Source organism: Antrostomus carolinensis, unplaced genomic scaffold (genome assembly GCF_000700745.2).
Source record: "Antrostomus carolinensis isolate BGI_N321 unplaced genomic scaffold, ASM70074v2 scaffold23423, whole genome shotgun sequence".
Taxonomy (NCBI): Eukaryota; Metazoa; Chordata; class Aves; order Caprimulgiformes; family Caprimulgidae; genus Antrostomus; species Antrostomus carolinensis.
In genome coordinates, this window is record NW_010303478.1 from 850 (window position 1) to 19,684 (window position 18,835).

The window sequence follows — 18,835 nt, forward strand, 5'->3', positions numbered from 1 at the left end:
TGTTTTGAGATGCTTCTATCAGTTACAAGAACAGTTTAAGTATTATTAAGCAGTATTTTAGCAGGTTTTTTGAGTATCTATCTTTACTTAATGGGTTAAAAAAAACCCAACAAAAAAGCTACAAGCAGGACAAGAACCATACATCAACGAACACTGCTAGGATCGCATTTCCTCTTATTTAAAAAGCTACACAGGACACCGAGTACCATGCATATACAGATACTGCCAACTATTTTGAAATAATAATATTTCAGTATGAGGGCATTCCCAGCTTACCCTAAAAAAAGTTTTTTCCTCTAGCTAAATAAATGCTATTAAAAAAAAACAAAACGAAAAAGGTGAATACATTGGCTTTATCAACAGAGAAGAAAGTGTGTCAACTATAACGTTCACTCTGGAATCGTGGAGCATAGTTCCTGGCACTTTCATTCTCCTGCGTTGTGATTAAGTCTATAATAGCTGTCAGTACTGCTGTATCCCTGGATTTAGTATCGTTCCAGTCCACAGGATGAGGGTTTTCTATTTTTTCTTGTAGAAGATCATCAAGCTCTTGTCTTAAATTCTGGAAAGAGTTTGTTGGAATGAAGGAAAAAAGAAAAAAGAAGAGAGACAGGCATGAGAGCCACACACAACAACATTACTACAGTAAGTTCAAATCCCTTGGGCCCTCCGTTCTCCTCCTAATCGTTACACCTGCTGTTCTCTTATCAAATCATCTAAAACATTGCTATCTTCAGTATCAAGTGCTGCTTCTCAAAAATAGCAGTTTCACCTTTTGTGACAGATGACCACCTCTGGGTGTGATGGCCTTTCACAGCCTATACATCCAATAGCTGACTAGTTCAGGATTAAAAATATTTGGGTTAAAAAAAACAAACCACAAACCGTCACATATAATTTCTAGTGTCTAATATTAAGCAGAGCTCTATTCAGCTCCTCCTTCTACTGCTAGCTGAAAAGCCCCATCCTCATGTTTCTGTATCCATGTGGACAATTTATGGACTGATCAAGTCATCCTACAGCTTTTGCTATGGAAAACTACTGAGATTAAGCTCTTCAAATCTCTCACTGTAAAGCGTGTTTATAAATCCTTTAAATTCACCCTATGACTCTTCTCTGAAGCTTCTACAGTTTTTCAGTATCCCTATGGATTTTTCAGCAGAGACTGCTCTGACTGAGCAGGAACATCAGTGCTGTGTTCCTGACACCTCAAGAGGCACGCAGCTTCATTCTCATTACTCAAGCTATGACATCAGAAACAAACAAACAAACAAGTCTGAGGGCCTGCTCCTAAGTCCAAAGGTAAGGGAGTACATTACTGTTTACTTCTGCCCAGTTTACTGTGTGACACAGACCATTCAGAACGTTATTTTTACTACCCTTTTCATCTACACACCTTCAGCAGATCTCTTTTGTTTACTCTGTGTACTGGAACTGCTTACTGGGAATACATTTAAAACATTATGATCTCCCTGGAGCGATAAATCAGTAGGCACATAGTATTGTCAAATACAGAAATCTCTAAGAAGAATCAGTGTTACACCAAGTCTTACATATAAATTATTATTAAACACAGTCACCTTAACTAAGTTTGCTATTCTTGCCGGAGACTGGAAGACAATCCATTCATCCACAGCAATGGTGTCCTGATCTTTATCCTTCTGAATGGATATATCTCCTCCAAAGAACAAGAGACAGTATGGAGAGACCTCTGTACAATCATACAGGTAAATCTGCAAGAAGACACAGTTGTCCAGTCACCCTTCAAAACCTCTTAAGTGACATAGTAACCCCTAATGAAACTCCTAACAGAATTCCAGAAGATCATTATTCAGAGTCATTCATAAATTTGCAAGACACATCTGAAGCAACCCAGTTGGAAAAGTTACATGAAATCAGATTAAACAGGAGCAAAAACGGTCCTGTCCTTCACACAGTGGTGAAATCAAACCAACTACTCCCATCAGAGAAAAAAAAATAAAAAATCAGCATGTTCAAAAGTGCTACACTGGATTGAAATGGGAAAAAAAAATTACACTTGTTATTGCCAGAACCTTAAAAAAACCCCAAAACAACTTACCACAAAAAAACCCCAAAACAACAGCCCCAACCAGAAAAAAACAGAAGTCAGTTATTTGCAGAACAATACCACTAGTATCACAAAGAACATATCTGATGGCATGTAAAAGGAACAACCCAAGACAGGAAAGCTTCAAAACAAAGACACTGTTCACATCCCCTTTGAACCTTGATCCAATCTTATTAAAAGCTACAAAAATAAATTACACCAATGTAAACCCTTCACATACACTGCTAGTTCTCATCTTCAAATGGTACACGAGCCAGTTGTAATGGAACTCCGTTTCTTCCACATTAACCGATTTAGGGTGAATATTAACTGTTCCATCTGTCTTGGTGCAAACTTTCACCCTTAAAAGAAAAAAAAAAAGTTCTTATTTTAGGATTGAAATAAAATCCTGAAAGTTTAGCACAATCATGTCCCACGATAAAAAAACCCTCCAATTCTCTACTAGCGTATTAAACTCTGAAAGTACAAGATGTTCAAAGAAACCTAATACAGAAAACATCTCGAATACAAAACCAACACTAAACCAAACTCTTACATTTTTCTCTTTTTGCTGAAGCTCGGCCGGATCTTTGCAACTTTTGGATATAAACCAGCACAGATAACCGCTTTGAGCAACTTCTCATTATCTGTAGAAGACAGCAAAGTAATTAACACAGTCCTGCCAGCTGAGATTTCAGCTATCAGAAATTTTCCTCTTCCTTCCACTGTTTACCTGAGTTGGTATTAGATTTGGGATCCTTGGGGTCTCTGCTATTCACAAATCCAGCTGCAAGGAGATGCTCGGCAAACTGTCCTTTCATGTTATGCAGCATCTAGGAAACAACAACAATTGTTCCAGAATGATGCTGTGCAAAAGGCTCCTCCCTTTTCCCCACAGACATGATCCTCTTTCAAAAACTGTCAGGGTGTTACCTGGAGCGTATTTGAAGACAGAAAATATTCCCAGCAATAGTCCTTCTCCGTTCTGAAGCCGCGACGCCGAGTCTCTTCCCAGCCCTAAAAATTAAAACCAAAGTTCAAAGGCATTTGTAAGTGAACACACACTAAAAAAATTAAGGACAACAAAAACTGGAGGTCAACAAACAACAGTTACATTTTTCTCTACAAGAGAGAAAGTAAACCCTTTGATCTCTTTGTTTATATATATATATATGCAGCACAGGGCTGAAAAACACAACTTTACAACATCCTGAATCAAAAACTTCCTTTTTCTATGGCGAGAGGTGAAATCTAGCCAAGTCTGCCAGAACTTCATTTGTTGCTATTGACAGTCCTGGGTAGAAACTGCATTCCAGGCCATTTATTTCCTCCTCTTCTCTCCCCAACACTATACAGCTTAATCTCCAACACTTTTGTAGTCAGGTTCAGCCTCTGGTAGAGGCCCAAAGGACAAGTATTAATGACTTCAGCAAGGTCACTGTAATATTATGTTTTCTTTGTCTCTTTCACAGACTCAACCACAATAAATTAGGTTATTGAGCCTGAAGACAAGATTCCTCAACACCAGAAGGGTGAAAATTAATTTGGCTTCAGGTTTCTGTAGAAGCCAGGGAAGAATTACTTCAGAGCACAAACAGATCACGTTTTTCCTTAGAATAATCCATATTATTCAAAATTCTAGAAGAAAACCACAACATTAAGACACACCTACCGTGAAAGCATTCACCACAGTTAGATGATCACTTTTAGTGTTCTTTGACAGTTCCTTTCTTCTTGCATCTGCTACTTTCTCTTTGCCCTAAGAATAATTAGAACCTGTAACATATTCATGATTGACACAAGAGTTCTCTCCTCCTAATTAAAGTACCTATATACAGCAATACTTTGTATGCTACATACATTAAAATTAAAACTATTTCCAATATTCTGTAGGCAAAGACAATACTCCATAACATGTGAAGGCCATCTTTTACTAATAAAAGTGTAATTAACATGAAAATAATATTAAAGTGCTTTTAAAACACAACATCAGAGTAAGTCCCAACATCCACTAAGATTCTTAAAATCTTATGTGTAATTCTCCTCTTAGAAACTTTACCAGAGGGATGACAAAAGGGTCTTTGAAGCTGAGGCTAGCTGCAATTGTAAGTACTGGATCCAAGCAGCAGAATAAAGCTCCAAAGAGGATCATTTTTCCAATATGTGGTTCGACTGGCAGTCGTGCTAAATGGACACCTAGTGGAGTCAGTTCTTCTTGTCTGTCCAAAGCATTCTGTCAGGAGAAACAAACAAGAAAAAAAAGAAAAAAAGGAAAAAAGAATAAAGACAGTATTTGAAATGGGGAGGATTTCCTTGCAATAGCCACTAGCATACCTAGAGAACGAAGGAAAGCCTGATAGCTAGAGAACAGCTAGCTGTGACAAGGTGACCAAGCAAGTTATGGAGAAATAGAAATGTTAAATCAGATCCAAGGAAATGGCAGCCACCTTTAATTGTGTCTCAAGTGGTTTACCAGGGCTCATGAAGAATTAACACTTGAGCGTCTTTCGATTCTCCTGACCAAGCTTATCTTTGGATTTGTATCTTACCCCCAATATCACTGCTGTTTTTATTTAGTGTACCCTTTGCTCCTGTACAGCACTGCCACAGAACACCAAATGTACGGCTGAATTTTCATTTTACCTAAACTTTTACAGAATCTGGCCACCAGTCTAAATACCACCCTTCATCTAAATCAGATGTTTCCGTTTGTTCTACATCTGATGTGTACAAGTAACACCAGGGCAAGAAGTCGGCAGCACAAATGTGTCACTAAACTCTCCTTCACCAGGATCCAAAGGGGCAATGACATAGGAGATCTTCTCCTATAAGAACCTTATTTGTCCACAGAAAAAGTATCTCAAACTCTCTACTAATCTGACCAGGGTAGGCTGGGTGGATGCAGCCGAGCAGGGTGGTACAGAAGCAGCGAGTTAAATAAGTATCTGTAGGGAACTTACAGAGGAGGTGCATGTGTATGTTTTGAGTCATTTAGAAAGTTCCTCAGGAAGCACTCTGTGCAGCCCATAAACATCACATATTATGTGAAATTATTTCCTCTGTTCAGTGAAAAATACATAAAGGGTCTATGCAATATGTTAAGGAGTCACAAATTTCTACTACAATCAGAACTGTCTGATAACAAACACCACCGCAGTAACATGGTTCTAACCAGATTCTTCCTTGCATGTACATTAAGCAATATTTTACCAGCTCCATTAGATGATTTATGGCCAACATCACAGCATCACGAGATGGTGGATCCATTAGTTTGCTCAGAAAATAAGCAATTCCACCAAGCTTTAGAATCTGAAAGAAAAACAAAGACCTGAAGCAACTGGAGAAAGATGGCTATCTAAAATTAGTAAGCAGTAACTACGCTAATTAAAGAAGCGTGAATAATTTACAGCTTGAGTTAGCATTTCACTAATTAAGAACTAAGGACAAATATAAAAATGTACTAATGATGAAATGTGAAACATACAGTACACATACACATGGTATTCCTTATGCATGAGTAAAGAATTCAACAAACACTGCCAAAAGGAAACTCACGCCAGTTCTAAAACGACTTTTTAGCAAAATTATTTTAAGACATCATATCCCTTGACTCACTGGCATTCTCACACAAGTTCCTCTGATTGAATGATATTTGAGGGGAGAGAGGGGGAGCACAATCCAAGTTTTTGTCAATAGACTTCAGCTGTTATTTATACCAGACAATCCTGTTGTTCCTGGGTTTCATGCATCTAGACACAAGTAGGCACTTTGCAAAAGTTGCTGTGATTATTAGCCAAATATACTGTACTTCCAGTGCAACAGAATTCTGACTTGAAGACAACCCTAGGCTCACAGCTGAATTAACTTAATCTCTCAATCTCCTATTTGAAAGAAAAAGTAATTGAAGAGGCATATGTTTACCTTGATTTGTAAACAGAGTTCTTCCAAAGGTGTCCTCAAGATCTCTGGTAACTGATAATCATCTAGAAGGCTGGCACGCAACCCATTGTACAGGTGGTAACAATGGCCTGGCTGAACTCTGCAATTATTTAAACAAACAACTGGTTTGTTTGGGGGTTTTTTTCCTATGCCACTGTGACATTATGATTGTCTTTATTTATAAACAAGCTTCCAAAACACCCCAAGGAATTAGAACTGAAGTGTATTTCATTATAAAAGCCACTTCAACTTTCTGAAACACAGACTCATCAATGGGAAAAAAGGGATGCAGAACACAGAAACCTCCTATCAGCTGCTGCAGAGGAGCAGTGCAGAGACCAGAGAAGAACTCTAAGTCCGAACAAGAGAGAGAATATTTTGAGAGGGAGACAAATTTCAAAAGAAATTGGTATATAGCAAAGTGATATATTAATTTGTAGGCAATACTTTAATGTATCATAGCCTCATAAATCAATTGTGAAGGCAAACACTACCAACAAAAATAATAATAAAAAAAGCAGGACTTATTCCTCTGTAAGAAGCAGGGAAACTCATGAGTTAAATGCAGCACAAGTTAAGTCACTTTCCTAGAAAGACAAAAGAAACCATCTTTCCGTAGGAACAAGAGACAGTTGTGCTAGCATCTGCTTCTGAACATACGACTAACAGAGCAGTATCTCCAGCACACCTCCTCCAAGAGTGACAGAAACGTAACAGCACAGAACTTTTCTCACTGTCCCCATTCTTACCTTCCTGCTCGACCTTTCCTCTGCTTGGCATTGGCTTTACTAACCCACTCTGCGGCCATTGTGCTAATGTTGTTCTGTGTGTCAAAGTGAGTTTCCTTTATTTTTCCACCGTCTATAACGAACACGACATCATCTATTGTAATGCTGTTTAAAAAAAAGAGAGGAAAGAAATGCAACTCTTCATCTTTGCAAGCTTGACCTAGGATTTGAAAGGGGTTTAGCCTCTCTTTATCCCCTCCCAAACTGTGAGCCAACAATAATTTTAAAAAACAAAACAAAAAGCCCCCCCTGTGTTTGGAATTTCATTAAGAATTACGTTACTAAGCAGTTCAAGAGAGCTTGATTTATGGTCCTGCCTCTGGCAAAAGACACCACGTGGGGTTATGAAGCCTGCAGAGAGGACGGGCTGCCCAGATTTATCATGTGCAACAGAGGTGGGTCATTACAGTTACATCCATGTTTTAATTGTTTAAAACAATTAAAGGAAAACTCCTGTTTAGTCTATAAGCATTTCAAAAGATAAAGTGTTATAAATAAATGGCACAAACAAAACCATGTATTTTTGGAAACACTAAGCAGGTTTATACTTTAAATTATCACTTTCATTTATTTTGTTAAATGTATAGCTTTTTTTGGTCTGTAGAGCTACCTATTTACCTAGTCTCTGCGATGTTGGTAGCAATCACGATTTTCCTTACTCCTGGTGGGGTCTTCTTAAAAACCTGTAATTATCCACGGCCAATTTATATGTTTGCCAAAACCAAACGTATGGTTAATTAATGTTTTGTTGTAGTTGTGAAATATTACAAGAAAAGAAAAGCATACCTGAGTCTGGTTAACAGTAGGCATCAATGAATGTAAAGGTATGATAATAAACCTATCTGAAAATTAAAAATCAGTAAAAGACATGGTGTAAGCACAGAGATTTTAATTTTACAGGAAAATCAACTATGCAGAATAAAGAAAATATGCTGCAAGTAAGTCTACTATTTCTTATTCTGAATTCACAGGTACATGGATCATAATGGGTATAAAGGATTTCTAAAGTAAAAGGGTATAAAGGATTTCTTTTCATTATGCTATGATGTCTTGACAAGTTTAAGAAAATAGAAGAAGTTATGTACAGTAATTTATATTTAATTTTTAAATTCTGAAATTACTTAATAATTGCTCAAGTTTAATAAATAAACTGACACTCTCCTCAATCTTTCAATAAATTGAATTTTTTTTACCTATGGAACGCACACAACACGAACCATAAGACAACCACCTGAATAGTCAGGAGTTATATAGTTAGTTAATAGTTAGCCGAGTTAGACGAGAATACGAGTCACGCAAACAGGACAAATCAAAGTTTTTCAGATAGGCATAAGAGTATTTTAGGGTCCTATTAAAAAAGCTTCTAGGAATAAACAGGATTTAAAAGAACTATCAGCAAAGCAGTACACAAAAGCTGCTGAAGAACCCAGAAAAAAGGAAATGAACACAGAAGGAAGGAGCAGAGCTTTGTTTCGGGTGGAAGTTATCATAGCTCCAGGAAAGGACAAAAGGAAAAACATGCAGGTCCCAGATTCTTTTTCAGATTGTTCACTCCTACACTGAGGAAAAGGAATTATCATTAGCAGATGAAAGATACCATAGAAATGCAAAAAAATGCTGAACACATTGCAGTAATTTCCAGAGGAGAGACAAGAAGAAAAAAAATAAATCCAGTTAATACCAGCAGTCACATGCAAAAATTAAAGAGTTTGCCACGAATGCTGCTGCTAGAATTCCCACGTCAAATTGTGTTTTTACCTGACTTAAACATGACTTGTGACATCAAGAGATCATGTAAAGTGCTAATGTTGTCCCAGCCTGGAAGAAACACTAGAATTGCACCATCCTATATATAAAAGAGAATGAAGGAAGAAGAGGTTTGATTAAATTACACACTACACAGAGAACCAGCTCCTTGCACACCAATACATTTATGTTGGATAAGTGATATCTGAAACCTCACTGACTCAAGTTTGGAGCAACATTCCTAAGACTGTTTTCTGTAAGAGAATTAGCTACATATATTTATCTGAACATAATAAATTAAAAAAAATTATGTATTGTTCTTGCCCTCTCCCTCCCACTGCCGAGGAACTGAGAACAGAGATTTAGTTGTACACTAAAGAGGTTTTCAAACAGTTTTCTACAGTCATTTCACAAAATGTAACTTCTACTACAGACTACAAAGAATATTGCCTTTGACAAACACATACACAGTCACAGAAAGACCCAAAAGTTAAACTTTGTTGTAATTATATCACTTTCCATCAAATAACTAAGGTGTATAATTGATTTGAAGGCTTATTTAAAAGCTTATGCAAAAGAAAAAAAATGCAGCGATCTGAATCAAAATGGCACCCAACCCTTCAGACATCTGTGCCATCTTATTTACGAGACAATCTTTACTGTCAGTGAAAAAACTCAGGCTCTTTTTTCCCCTTGCACAGAAGGGACCATAAATGAGCATATCATATGTATGTGTAAATCCTCCAAGTTTCTTATGTACTGAGTTCTCACTAATGCCCACAATCCCTACAAGAAAATGCTTAGATGTGTGCTCCCCTTTAAACGTGGATTCTATCCCATCATTTCAGTGAACACTGAAACTCACCACATTCTAAACTCAGGGCTTATATGGTAATTAGGTATTTAAAGCTGTTAGATTACTTCTCAGAAGAGCAAAACAAAAAATTATTCTTGTTTTTATCTGTATGATAAGCCAAACTATCAGCTCTGACACTGCCAACGGGCGCTGACCGCAATTCAGTCACATCATTAATCGTGGTGACAGGAGACAGAAGCGTACCTCTTCTTCCAAAACGATGTGTCTGATAAGTGCTGCTATAAGGTCAAGGTCGACCTTGTCGTCATCCATCATTTCCAAGGCATCTATAGTACTTGCTGAATACCTGCAGGCATTGACAGCACACACACTGGTAAGCTCTTCACACACAAAGCCGTGCACTCGTGGTTTTGTTACCAGGCTCTGCAATCCCACATCCAGGTAACCCGCTGCTGATCCACTTACTTCTGTGTCTGTTCAATTACCAGAGCTCCAATGTACTTCTGAGATTTAGTTTAGTGCAATTACCATCAGTTTAGAATAGTAAGTGTAAGAATTACTGTGTTACTGGAAGTATTTACATGATCTCTCTCCTCCTCATGGGTCAGCTGGGACATAAACTATCTGAGTTCACCCTTCAATTTCTCTCTCTCTCACAGTGAGTACAGCAAGCACCTCCTCTGTTCAGCCCTTTGATTTCAGGAAAGCTAACACTATGGAAAGAATTGCCAATGGGTTCAAAAGACAAGGTGGGAAAGGGAAGGAGGAGTACAAATGGGATGAGCAGAGCACAGGAGAGCCCAGGTAGAGATACAGCATTGAGGACTTTTCTCTCAGAAAAGAGGGATAAAACTGAGCCACCTATCTTCATTATTGTTACCAAGCTGGATATACAGACAGTCCTAAAATGCAGAGTATAAACAGAACAGGAGAAGTACAAGAAGATGCTGTTCCTGAAATAAATCAGCCAGGCTATTCAATTAATCAACTCAGCCAGATTACCAAAATAAGTCAAATGCTGGCAAACAAAATAATATTTCAAGTGCACAGTCTCCACTAGGTCCTCAAGAGGCAAAACTATTTGCCTTGGTTTTAAACCACTCTAGAGGAACATTAAAATATTCTGAGGAAAAGGTTGTGGTGGGGTTTTTTGTTTGGTTTGTTTTGTGTGGGTTTGGGGTTCCTTCTGTTTGCTTGGGGTTTTTTTTGTTTTTGTTTTAAAAAAAACCAGCACATTTTGTATCATGTTGGTTAGGGACTAAAATACTGCGAGATCTCTCTCAAAGAAAAAGACTGAAGAAGGGGGGAATTCCTCAGAAGAGAACTAATGACCAAAGCTCAAGAAGCCTAACATCATGCTGAAGACTGTAATGGACAATACCAACATCAACAGCAAGCAACTCAGATACAAGTTCTCTTCTGGTTTGCACATGCTCATTAATTCTCTGGGATAATTCTGAAGCACTGCAAAGGTTGCCAGACACCCATGCTGGCAACTCCATCATCACTTTCCACAGTAACAACTATCAGCATCATTAATAAAAGCACAGGAACAGGATACAGCACTGATTTATGTTTCTCAGTTAAGAAGTGTCTAAAAATCTAACACAAAAGAGTAACTTGAGGACAACCTGCCCCGCAGCTGCTTTAAGTAGTCTGGCCATCGTTCCCTGTAGATTTCCTCTTTTTCTTCTTTTTCTGGTCTGCTTACATGTCCTTGCATGAAGCCTTTCTTCCACCGGGGCCGACAGTCTGTGTTTTCTGGAGTATACCTTTACATTTAAATAACAAACATAATTAAACTTTGAAATTATTTAAGGCCAGCTGCACAGCAGTTTTCCAAACTATGGACAGTATGCCACGCCTCAGCTATACCATGTAAATAAGATTCTTAAATTTCTTTTCTGAAGTAAATTGTACTTACAAAAACAGGTACCATCTCTCTAGTAAGCATGAGAACATGTAGAAAAAAAAAAGTCTGAAGAAACAGAAAGACTAGCTTGACTTAGTAGCCTGAAAATTCACTACACCAAAGATAGATAATTTATTTTTTCCTCTTCAAGCCAACATTTCCAGGTAGCTACGTGCCATTTTTAACTACTGTAAAAGCTACTAAACTTCTCTTGATTTTCTGTTGAAAAGCACAACTACTTCTTCCACAGATTATTTATACCAAGATAATCTTTGAAAAGACATACTACACACAAAACCTCAAATACTATCTGTAATGGTGTTCAAAAAATACACCTACCTCAACTTCTCAATCACATCTTCGAGAAGATACTCCACCACAGGGAAAGTGAACCCAGGTATGTGAATCATTGGACAATTATCTGTTGAGGAATGCATAACTCAGTTTTTTAAACAGCAAATAAAACACTGTACTGAAATAACATAAACATTCTTCGCTATTTTTACAATATAGTTCCAAGTCTAGGGTTTTTCTGTTTGCTTATTTTTAAATTCTCATGGAAGATGCCAAATTCAATTCCAAATACAGCTGCTGCACAAAAAAGCACAGGTAGCAAGCAGTCTATTGTTCTCCAGCATGTTCATCTGGTGCCAGTTACAGGATGAAGCTGGAAGGCTGAACAACTAAAGGCTCCTGTCTGGTTGCCCACTCACACTAAGACTTCTAAAATATGGTAAATATTAGTAAATATTTAATACAAAACCACTCTGGATACACTGTGTCCACAATATGTCTGAAAAGGAAATACAGAAGCAACATATGCTCATGATGAGACAAAACTAAAGGAATAAGCATCTCCAGCAGCCAGGAACTATTTGTAAAATTGAAGTCATTGCCTCTTTTGATAGAAATCAATCCTAAAATTTGAGAACTGCATTATACTGTAGAAGCCTAAATTACTCAAGGGGAACATTCATAGGAAGATTTCACCTACCAAAATACTCCGAAAACTTCTCTGCATTTAAAGTAGCACTCATTAGTATTACTTTCAGATCCAAACGAATATTCAAAAGATCTTTAATAATGCTCATTAAAACATCTGACTGAAGATTTCTTTCATGAATTTCATCAAGGACTACATGACTAACACTTGACAAGTGCCTAAAATAGAAGAGCAGGAAGTTAAAACACTTGTTTTTAGCAAAATTAAAAAAAAAACAAACCAACAAACAGAGCCGAGACTGTTAGAACCAGCTCAGCGTCAAGTCATTTCATAATTGTATTCAGTTTCTTATTAAATAAGAAAACTTACTTATCTGACTGGAGCCACTGTAGGACAATTCCTGTGGTACAGTACAAAATTGAACCTTGTTTCCTTGGTAACCGACTGAAAGAGATACATTAAGAATTCCTCAGTTCTCTTCTGTATTTTCCAAAGTGCTTTAAAAGCTCAAGGTGGAAATGCAGAGCGTCATTACAGACACTGTGAAGTGTGCCTCGTGCTTGAACCTGCTCACTTACAGCCCCATCCCAGGAACAAGGAATCAGGCCACAGCTGCAGCTTTTTTGTTGATGGGGAATGAACTACTCCTCACCTGACAGAAGCCCTGACTTCCCAGGCATCATTTGCACATCGATCTGCTGACCCCAAATTCTCACAGCTAGCTAAACTCAGCACAGACAACAGCTAAGTACACAGCACTAGGGCACTCCTGATTAAATGATAAATAAAAATAGAAATGAGATTCTGTAAACTCAAGTTAAAATGCTGAAAGGACTAAGCTGTCACCTCTCACCAGCAGTTTTTCTAGACCAGTAATTGAGATTCCATTATTTGCTGATAACTTTTCAGTTTTGTTTTGTTTACGACTCCAAATGTCAGTTTTTCCTCTATGGCACTAGGTCTACAAACTCTTGTCAACGCACCCAACTATTACCTGATCCCAGCAGGATTACTCAACAGGTAAGTGCAGCAAATACACAGTTTTCCACAGAAATATGGCTTACAGCACTCTCTCCTGTAGCATTTCCATTTTTCCTTGAATTTCATGGATGAGGGACATCAGTTTTATCTCTACCTACAGCAGAACCTTCTAGGAGAACTGAAAAAAGGACTTACTAGACAAAGTGCAACCTGGTGCCATTGTTACAAGCTGCACAAAATACAACCACCACACTCAAACCTTTTGCTGAATTTCAAAAACCTTATTCCCTGTGCCAGCTGTTCACAGGAACTCCTCTTGGAGAAAGTATCAGAATGAAAGCAGTTAGCAACATTTAAAACTACTTAACCAATTTTCTTGCATGAACAACAATAGATAGTACTTTACATGAATGCAGAGAAACTGCCAAGGGAGCACCTCTCACCTCTGTAGACGGATTTGGTACCCTGTACTCTTGCCATTCCCACACGCTTCCGCCCTTTCAGCAGCAACTCTCTCAGCCACCTTGGAAAAATAAATGAATAAAATCAAAACACTGCATTTAAGAAATAATTTTTAAAAATCCCACAAGGTTGATCTGTGATTTGGCTACTGATCAGCAGGCAATATCTAGAATCAAGATGTCAGGAAATATCTAGAACCAAGATGTCACATAAACAACAAAGAAACACTGTGAAAATCATTTTTTCTCCTCCACTGAGAACAGTTTCCTGTCAGCAACCCAGGAACAGGTTTGGGACCAGGATGTATTTTAAAAGAACACAAGCATTCAGGCACTAGCAATGCCCTTACCCTTTCAGCAGGGCAAGCTTTCCTCATGGGAAGCAAGGTTCTACAATCATTTGATATTTAAGTATCCAGAAGAGTAATTACTTAAAAGCCAAATTTTTTTCTTGGCCATTAATATACCTCTAAAGGGCCAGTTCTACAATCACTTGACATTTAAGTATCAAGAAGAGTAATTACTGTGTACTTAAAAGTCAAATTCTTTCTTGGCCATTAATATACCTCTAAAGGGCCTGACACAACGTTAGTCACATTTGCACTGCCCAAAACCATTAAAATCAGAGATATAAACCATGACTGAATTCAGGGAAGAATGAAGCTTGTACTCTGTTAACAACCAAAACTTAACAAACATCAAATCAGTGTATATTAATGAAATTATTATTTACAACAGAATCTGTGACAACTGAAAACGAATATACAAGAAGCCATCTTCACTGTCCACTACAGGCTGAATGCTTATCTTGAGCTTTGCACTTAGAATCACAGAATAGTTTGGTTGGAAAAGACCATGATGATCACCTAGTCCAACTGCAAACCCAGCATCGCCAAGTTCACCACTAAACCATGTCCCCAAGTACCACATCTACACATCCTTTAAATCCCTCCAGGGATGGTGACTCCACCACTTCCCTGGGCAGCCTGTTCCAGTACTTGACAACCCTTTCAGTGAAGAATTTTTTCCTAATACCCAACCTAAACCTCCCCTGGCGAGGGATATTTTTTCCTAATACCCAACCTAAGCCTCCCCTCAGTACAAGCACATGTGAGGGCAGAGCAGTTTCTCCGAGAGGTACACTGTACCTATCTGGTCATTTAGAATTTCTTCAGATCTTAACTTCAAATAATCTATCAGGTTGCACTCCCAGTTCACAAGCCTGCCCATGGATCCCAGGCCCAGGAAGAAATATATTTTCATTGTGTGAGCGAGGCAGTAATTCTTCCTCACGTTTACTGGGGGGGAAAAAAACCCAAAACAATCCAAGACATAAGTGACCCAGTTTGTCAAAAGAGCACTTACTGAGATAGCGCTGATCCTCCTTGGCTGAGTGCAAACAATCCTGCACGTGGAGCCCTTCCCTCGCTCTATGTAATCATCCAGGATGAACTGTGTCACTTGGGTTGTCTTCCCACAACCAGTTTCACCACTTATCACAGTTACTCGGTTATTGTTTATAAGGTTTACAAGTTCCTGTTTCCAAACAAAGAGAAAAACATTTATCGTGTTATTATTCAAAACTGACTTTAGAAGGATTTTGACAATTCTCTGATACTGTGCAGTGAACTCATAAGGAAGTGTCACAGTAACTAAAGAAACCAGATACTCATCTGTTTCTCATAACACTTAAAAATCCCCAGTTTAGTTTAAACCACACAGAAGTAATTTCTGCACATTTGCACTTCACAAGAGTAATGGTTAAAGCATATAAAATCTGAATAATAGTTTTAAATACTTAAGATCCTGTATGAAAACAACACAAAATAACTAAAATGAAAGTCTGAAATGCATTTTTAAACTTTTCTCCCTCCTACTTGCCTTCTATACATCTTTGGGGACTGAAAACAAGTGTTTTCTGTGTTAGACTCCAAGACTGCACTGACTGAAGATTTTCAGTGCAATATTTCAACATTTCTTCTATCAACAGTAAGATTTCTTACACTCCCAGCCTCCACCTCCCAATCCAAAGGACTGTAAAGGGGAGTATAACTATTTCAAGAAACAAATACTAACAGGAGGGACCACATTCTGACAAGCACATTAACTTTTGAAAGGAAGCTCACTAACCATTCATTGAACCCACAAAAGAAAACACAACAGAACATTCATAATTTCTATTTCATACAGGTGACATCAAATGAAGAATTAACACCAATTAATTGACCCATACTGTCACTGATTTTATATTGTGACTGGGAAATTAATGGCAGTAACCATCAGCCATAAAGTCTGTGATTAAAAAAGGTTTAATCTGCATTATATTCAATTCCAAATTGGGCAAACATTCAACAAACAGCCACAATTTTATATATATATATATATACACACACATATATATAAGAAAAAAAGAAAGCAATTTATGTAGTGGTCAACTACATAAAATCCACGTAACCAGGAATATTCTAGAAGTTTAACTGTCAGAGAAAGAAGATGATCTATATTTAAAAAAAAAAATACTTAAGTGTATCTAGCATTCAATACAATTTCCCTGAATAATGCTGCTCCTACTGATAAAACTGTACGTGGCCTCAGAGTGACTCCATCCATATCACCAAGCAGTGAACCTGAGCTACCTCTGGAAAGAAGTCAAACCCAGTCAGTGTCAGAACTTGGGAGGCTTCAGCACCTTCATAAAAGGCAACAAAGTTTTCCTGTCAGTCCCAGCACACAACTGTTTTCTCCTATTTTACCATGGAACAACAGAAACACAAATTCCTTCAAATTAAACACACACTTACCTGTCTCATCCCATATGAAGGGAGTTTCTCTCGGAATCTCTGGGGGAAAAAAAACCAACAGTATGTATCTTTACAGACCTTTTCAATTTGAAGTAATACAACAGATTTTATCTATGATCTGGGCTAAACTGCAAAATAACATGAGAAATGTTTGGCTAATACTTAAATGAACACAGGTCTGCTAGAAATAAGTTTAATTCCATGCATGTTTTCAGTTTCATTAAACTTAGCAAAATTATTTAAAATTACTTAAAAATTATTTAAGTTCAGAACATGAAGAGGTACATTTACACAGCTGCAAGAGTAGGGACTTGTACCCAAGGGAGAACTGCCTGCTCACGGCAAGACTGCTTTATTTGACAACTTTATATATGGCTATTAGAACAACAGAAACTACATTTTTAAGAGGCAATTCCTTCAGAGCCCATTTTTGGGCTTCCAGTTCTAGACAGAAAGGCAGGGATGCCATCCACTAAAAAACAAACAGAAAACACCACCGAACCTGTGAGCTTGAGATTTTAGATTTTATGCAATCAGAAACTGTCACTGAAGTCTGTTTTTAATCATTGTCCTATCGATGGGTGTATATTCTGTAAACTCTGAAAGTTTTTTTAAGCCAAAGTAACATCATGACAACTTCCCTGTAAATAAACTGCAAAAAAGGTATGTTTTCTGGTTAGTTTAATTAGGAAAAAAAAAAATCCACTCAAAAGCTTTTTACTTAACAGATGGGAAAATACCTGCATTTCAATATATCTAGGATCAGATTTCTTCTTTCTTAAGTCTTCTTTAAGTTGCTCATCTAGATCAGCATCCTGCTCATTCTTTTCAAAGAGATATTCTGCATCCCGATCAAGAAACGTTTTTTCCAAGACTGGTCTCTGTCTTACAGGAGCTTTTTCAGCCTCTGGTTTCACTTTTGCAGGCTGTTCTGGAGTAGGCCTGAAGTGCAGAAAATAGAAACTTCAAAGGTTACCCAAGATGTGCTTGGCCACTGTGAAGAGTACACCAAACCATTCCAGGCAAACCTTCACCCTGATTTTGAGATCCTACATTCACGAGTTACTCAACCATCAGCTGATGAGAATATGGCGTTAAAACTACAGAACTCTGACAGTTACCAGCCATCCACAATTTTACATCAGTATCTAGAAATGTAACATCTTCTTTTGTATCACAACAAAGGTAACACAGCAACAAAACATCTCCAGGGAGTTACTGCTGAACTCGCTGTCAGAGCCACTGCCCTGTGACTGGATCGTTCAGCCAAACACAGACCCGGGCGCCTCACTGCAGCAGACTCAGAGTAACACACCTGGGCGCCCAGAAGACTCAGAGTAACACACCTGGGCGCCCAGAAGACTCAGAGTAACACACCTGGGCGCCCAGAAGACTCAGAGTAACACACCTGGGCGCCCAGAAGACTCAGAGTAACACACCTGGGCGCCCAGAAGACTCAGAGTAACACACCTGGGCGCCCAGAAGACTCAGAGTAACACACCTGGGCGCCCAGAAGACTCAGAGTAACACACCTGGGCGCCCAGAAGACTCAGAGTAACACACCTGGGCGCCCAGAAGACTCAGAGTAACACACCTGCCTGCCTGTTTCACTATTATTTAAAATCCTTTAGGTGTTAAGAACAGACCCTGTTTCACAGAGACCAAGAAAACATTCCAAGACTGTACAATAACTGAAAAATTAAGTCACTCGCCTCTAGGAAAGTTAACTCCAGAAGCCAGGGGAGCTGAAAAATTCAGTTTATCTACTCTAACAGGCCTGAAGATCCATTACAGGATTTTAGGATTTTAAGTAAAAATTTAACACTCCAAATTTAACAATAATCTGGAAAAGACCTTTACAGCAATGGTTACAACCCACTGTTTCAGTATGGCAAAACATGTAGAGAAAATTGAATAAATTTGTTAACATAACGCACTCACTAATTGTAAATACTCCCTGATATAAATTCCTACCAGTTTGTGGGAAGTTTGTTCAATTCAAGGTAAATAAAAACATTAGCAATAGTTTCTCTTTACCCTTCTTCATCCCCAGACCACCAGGACATGGCTTCTTGCTCCTTTTCATTTTTAGTTTGGACTGTATTCAACAGCTGCACAATCTGCTCTTCCCGGCGTTCATCCATCCGCACAACGGCTCTCTAGTTAAAAAAAAATAAGGAAAAAAAAGTAGATTTTCATTGACATGCACACAGCGTACCTATAGATCTTACGTTATTAATGCTTACACGTCATTCTCAGACTAGGGAATCTCTGGCACGATCAGAAACTTCTTTCTAAGTTGGTCCTTACGAGTCAATTAAAGGTGCAGAGACAAACGCATCTTCATCGTGCCAGGCAAAGGGCTCAACAAACACACAC

At 38.2% G+C, this 18,835-nt stretch overlaps 1 protein-coding gene across 1 annotated transcript; it reads right to left on the minus strand.

Annotated features, from left to right (window-relative positions):
* Positions 1–376: 376 nt before the first annotated feature.
* Positions 377–18,615, minus strand: DHX36 (DEAH-box helicase 36; the record flags this gene model as incomplete). The annotated part of the gene is made up of 24 exons (XM_010164121.2): positions 377–562; positions 1,581–1,733; positions 2,310–2,430; positions 2,625–2,715; positions 2,802–2,901; positions 3,002–3,085; positions 3,741–3,827; positions 4,128–4,301; positions 5,279–5,377; positions 5,990–6,107; positions 6,757–6,900; positions 7,414–7,478; positions 7,582–7,637; positions 8,554–8,641; positions 9,602–9,704; positions 10,990–11,130; positions 11,610–11,691; positions 12,265–12,431; positions 12,583–12,657; positions 13,638–13,717; positions 15,021–15,191; positions 16,457–16,495; positions 17,197–17,398; positions 18,494–18,615. Coding segments are annotated over 24 exons (2,748 nt in total), but the record flags the coding sequence as incomplete, so codon positions are not given.
* Between the last annotated feature and the right edge of the window lie 220 nt (positions 18,616–18,835).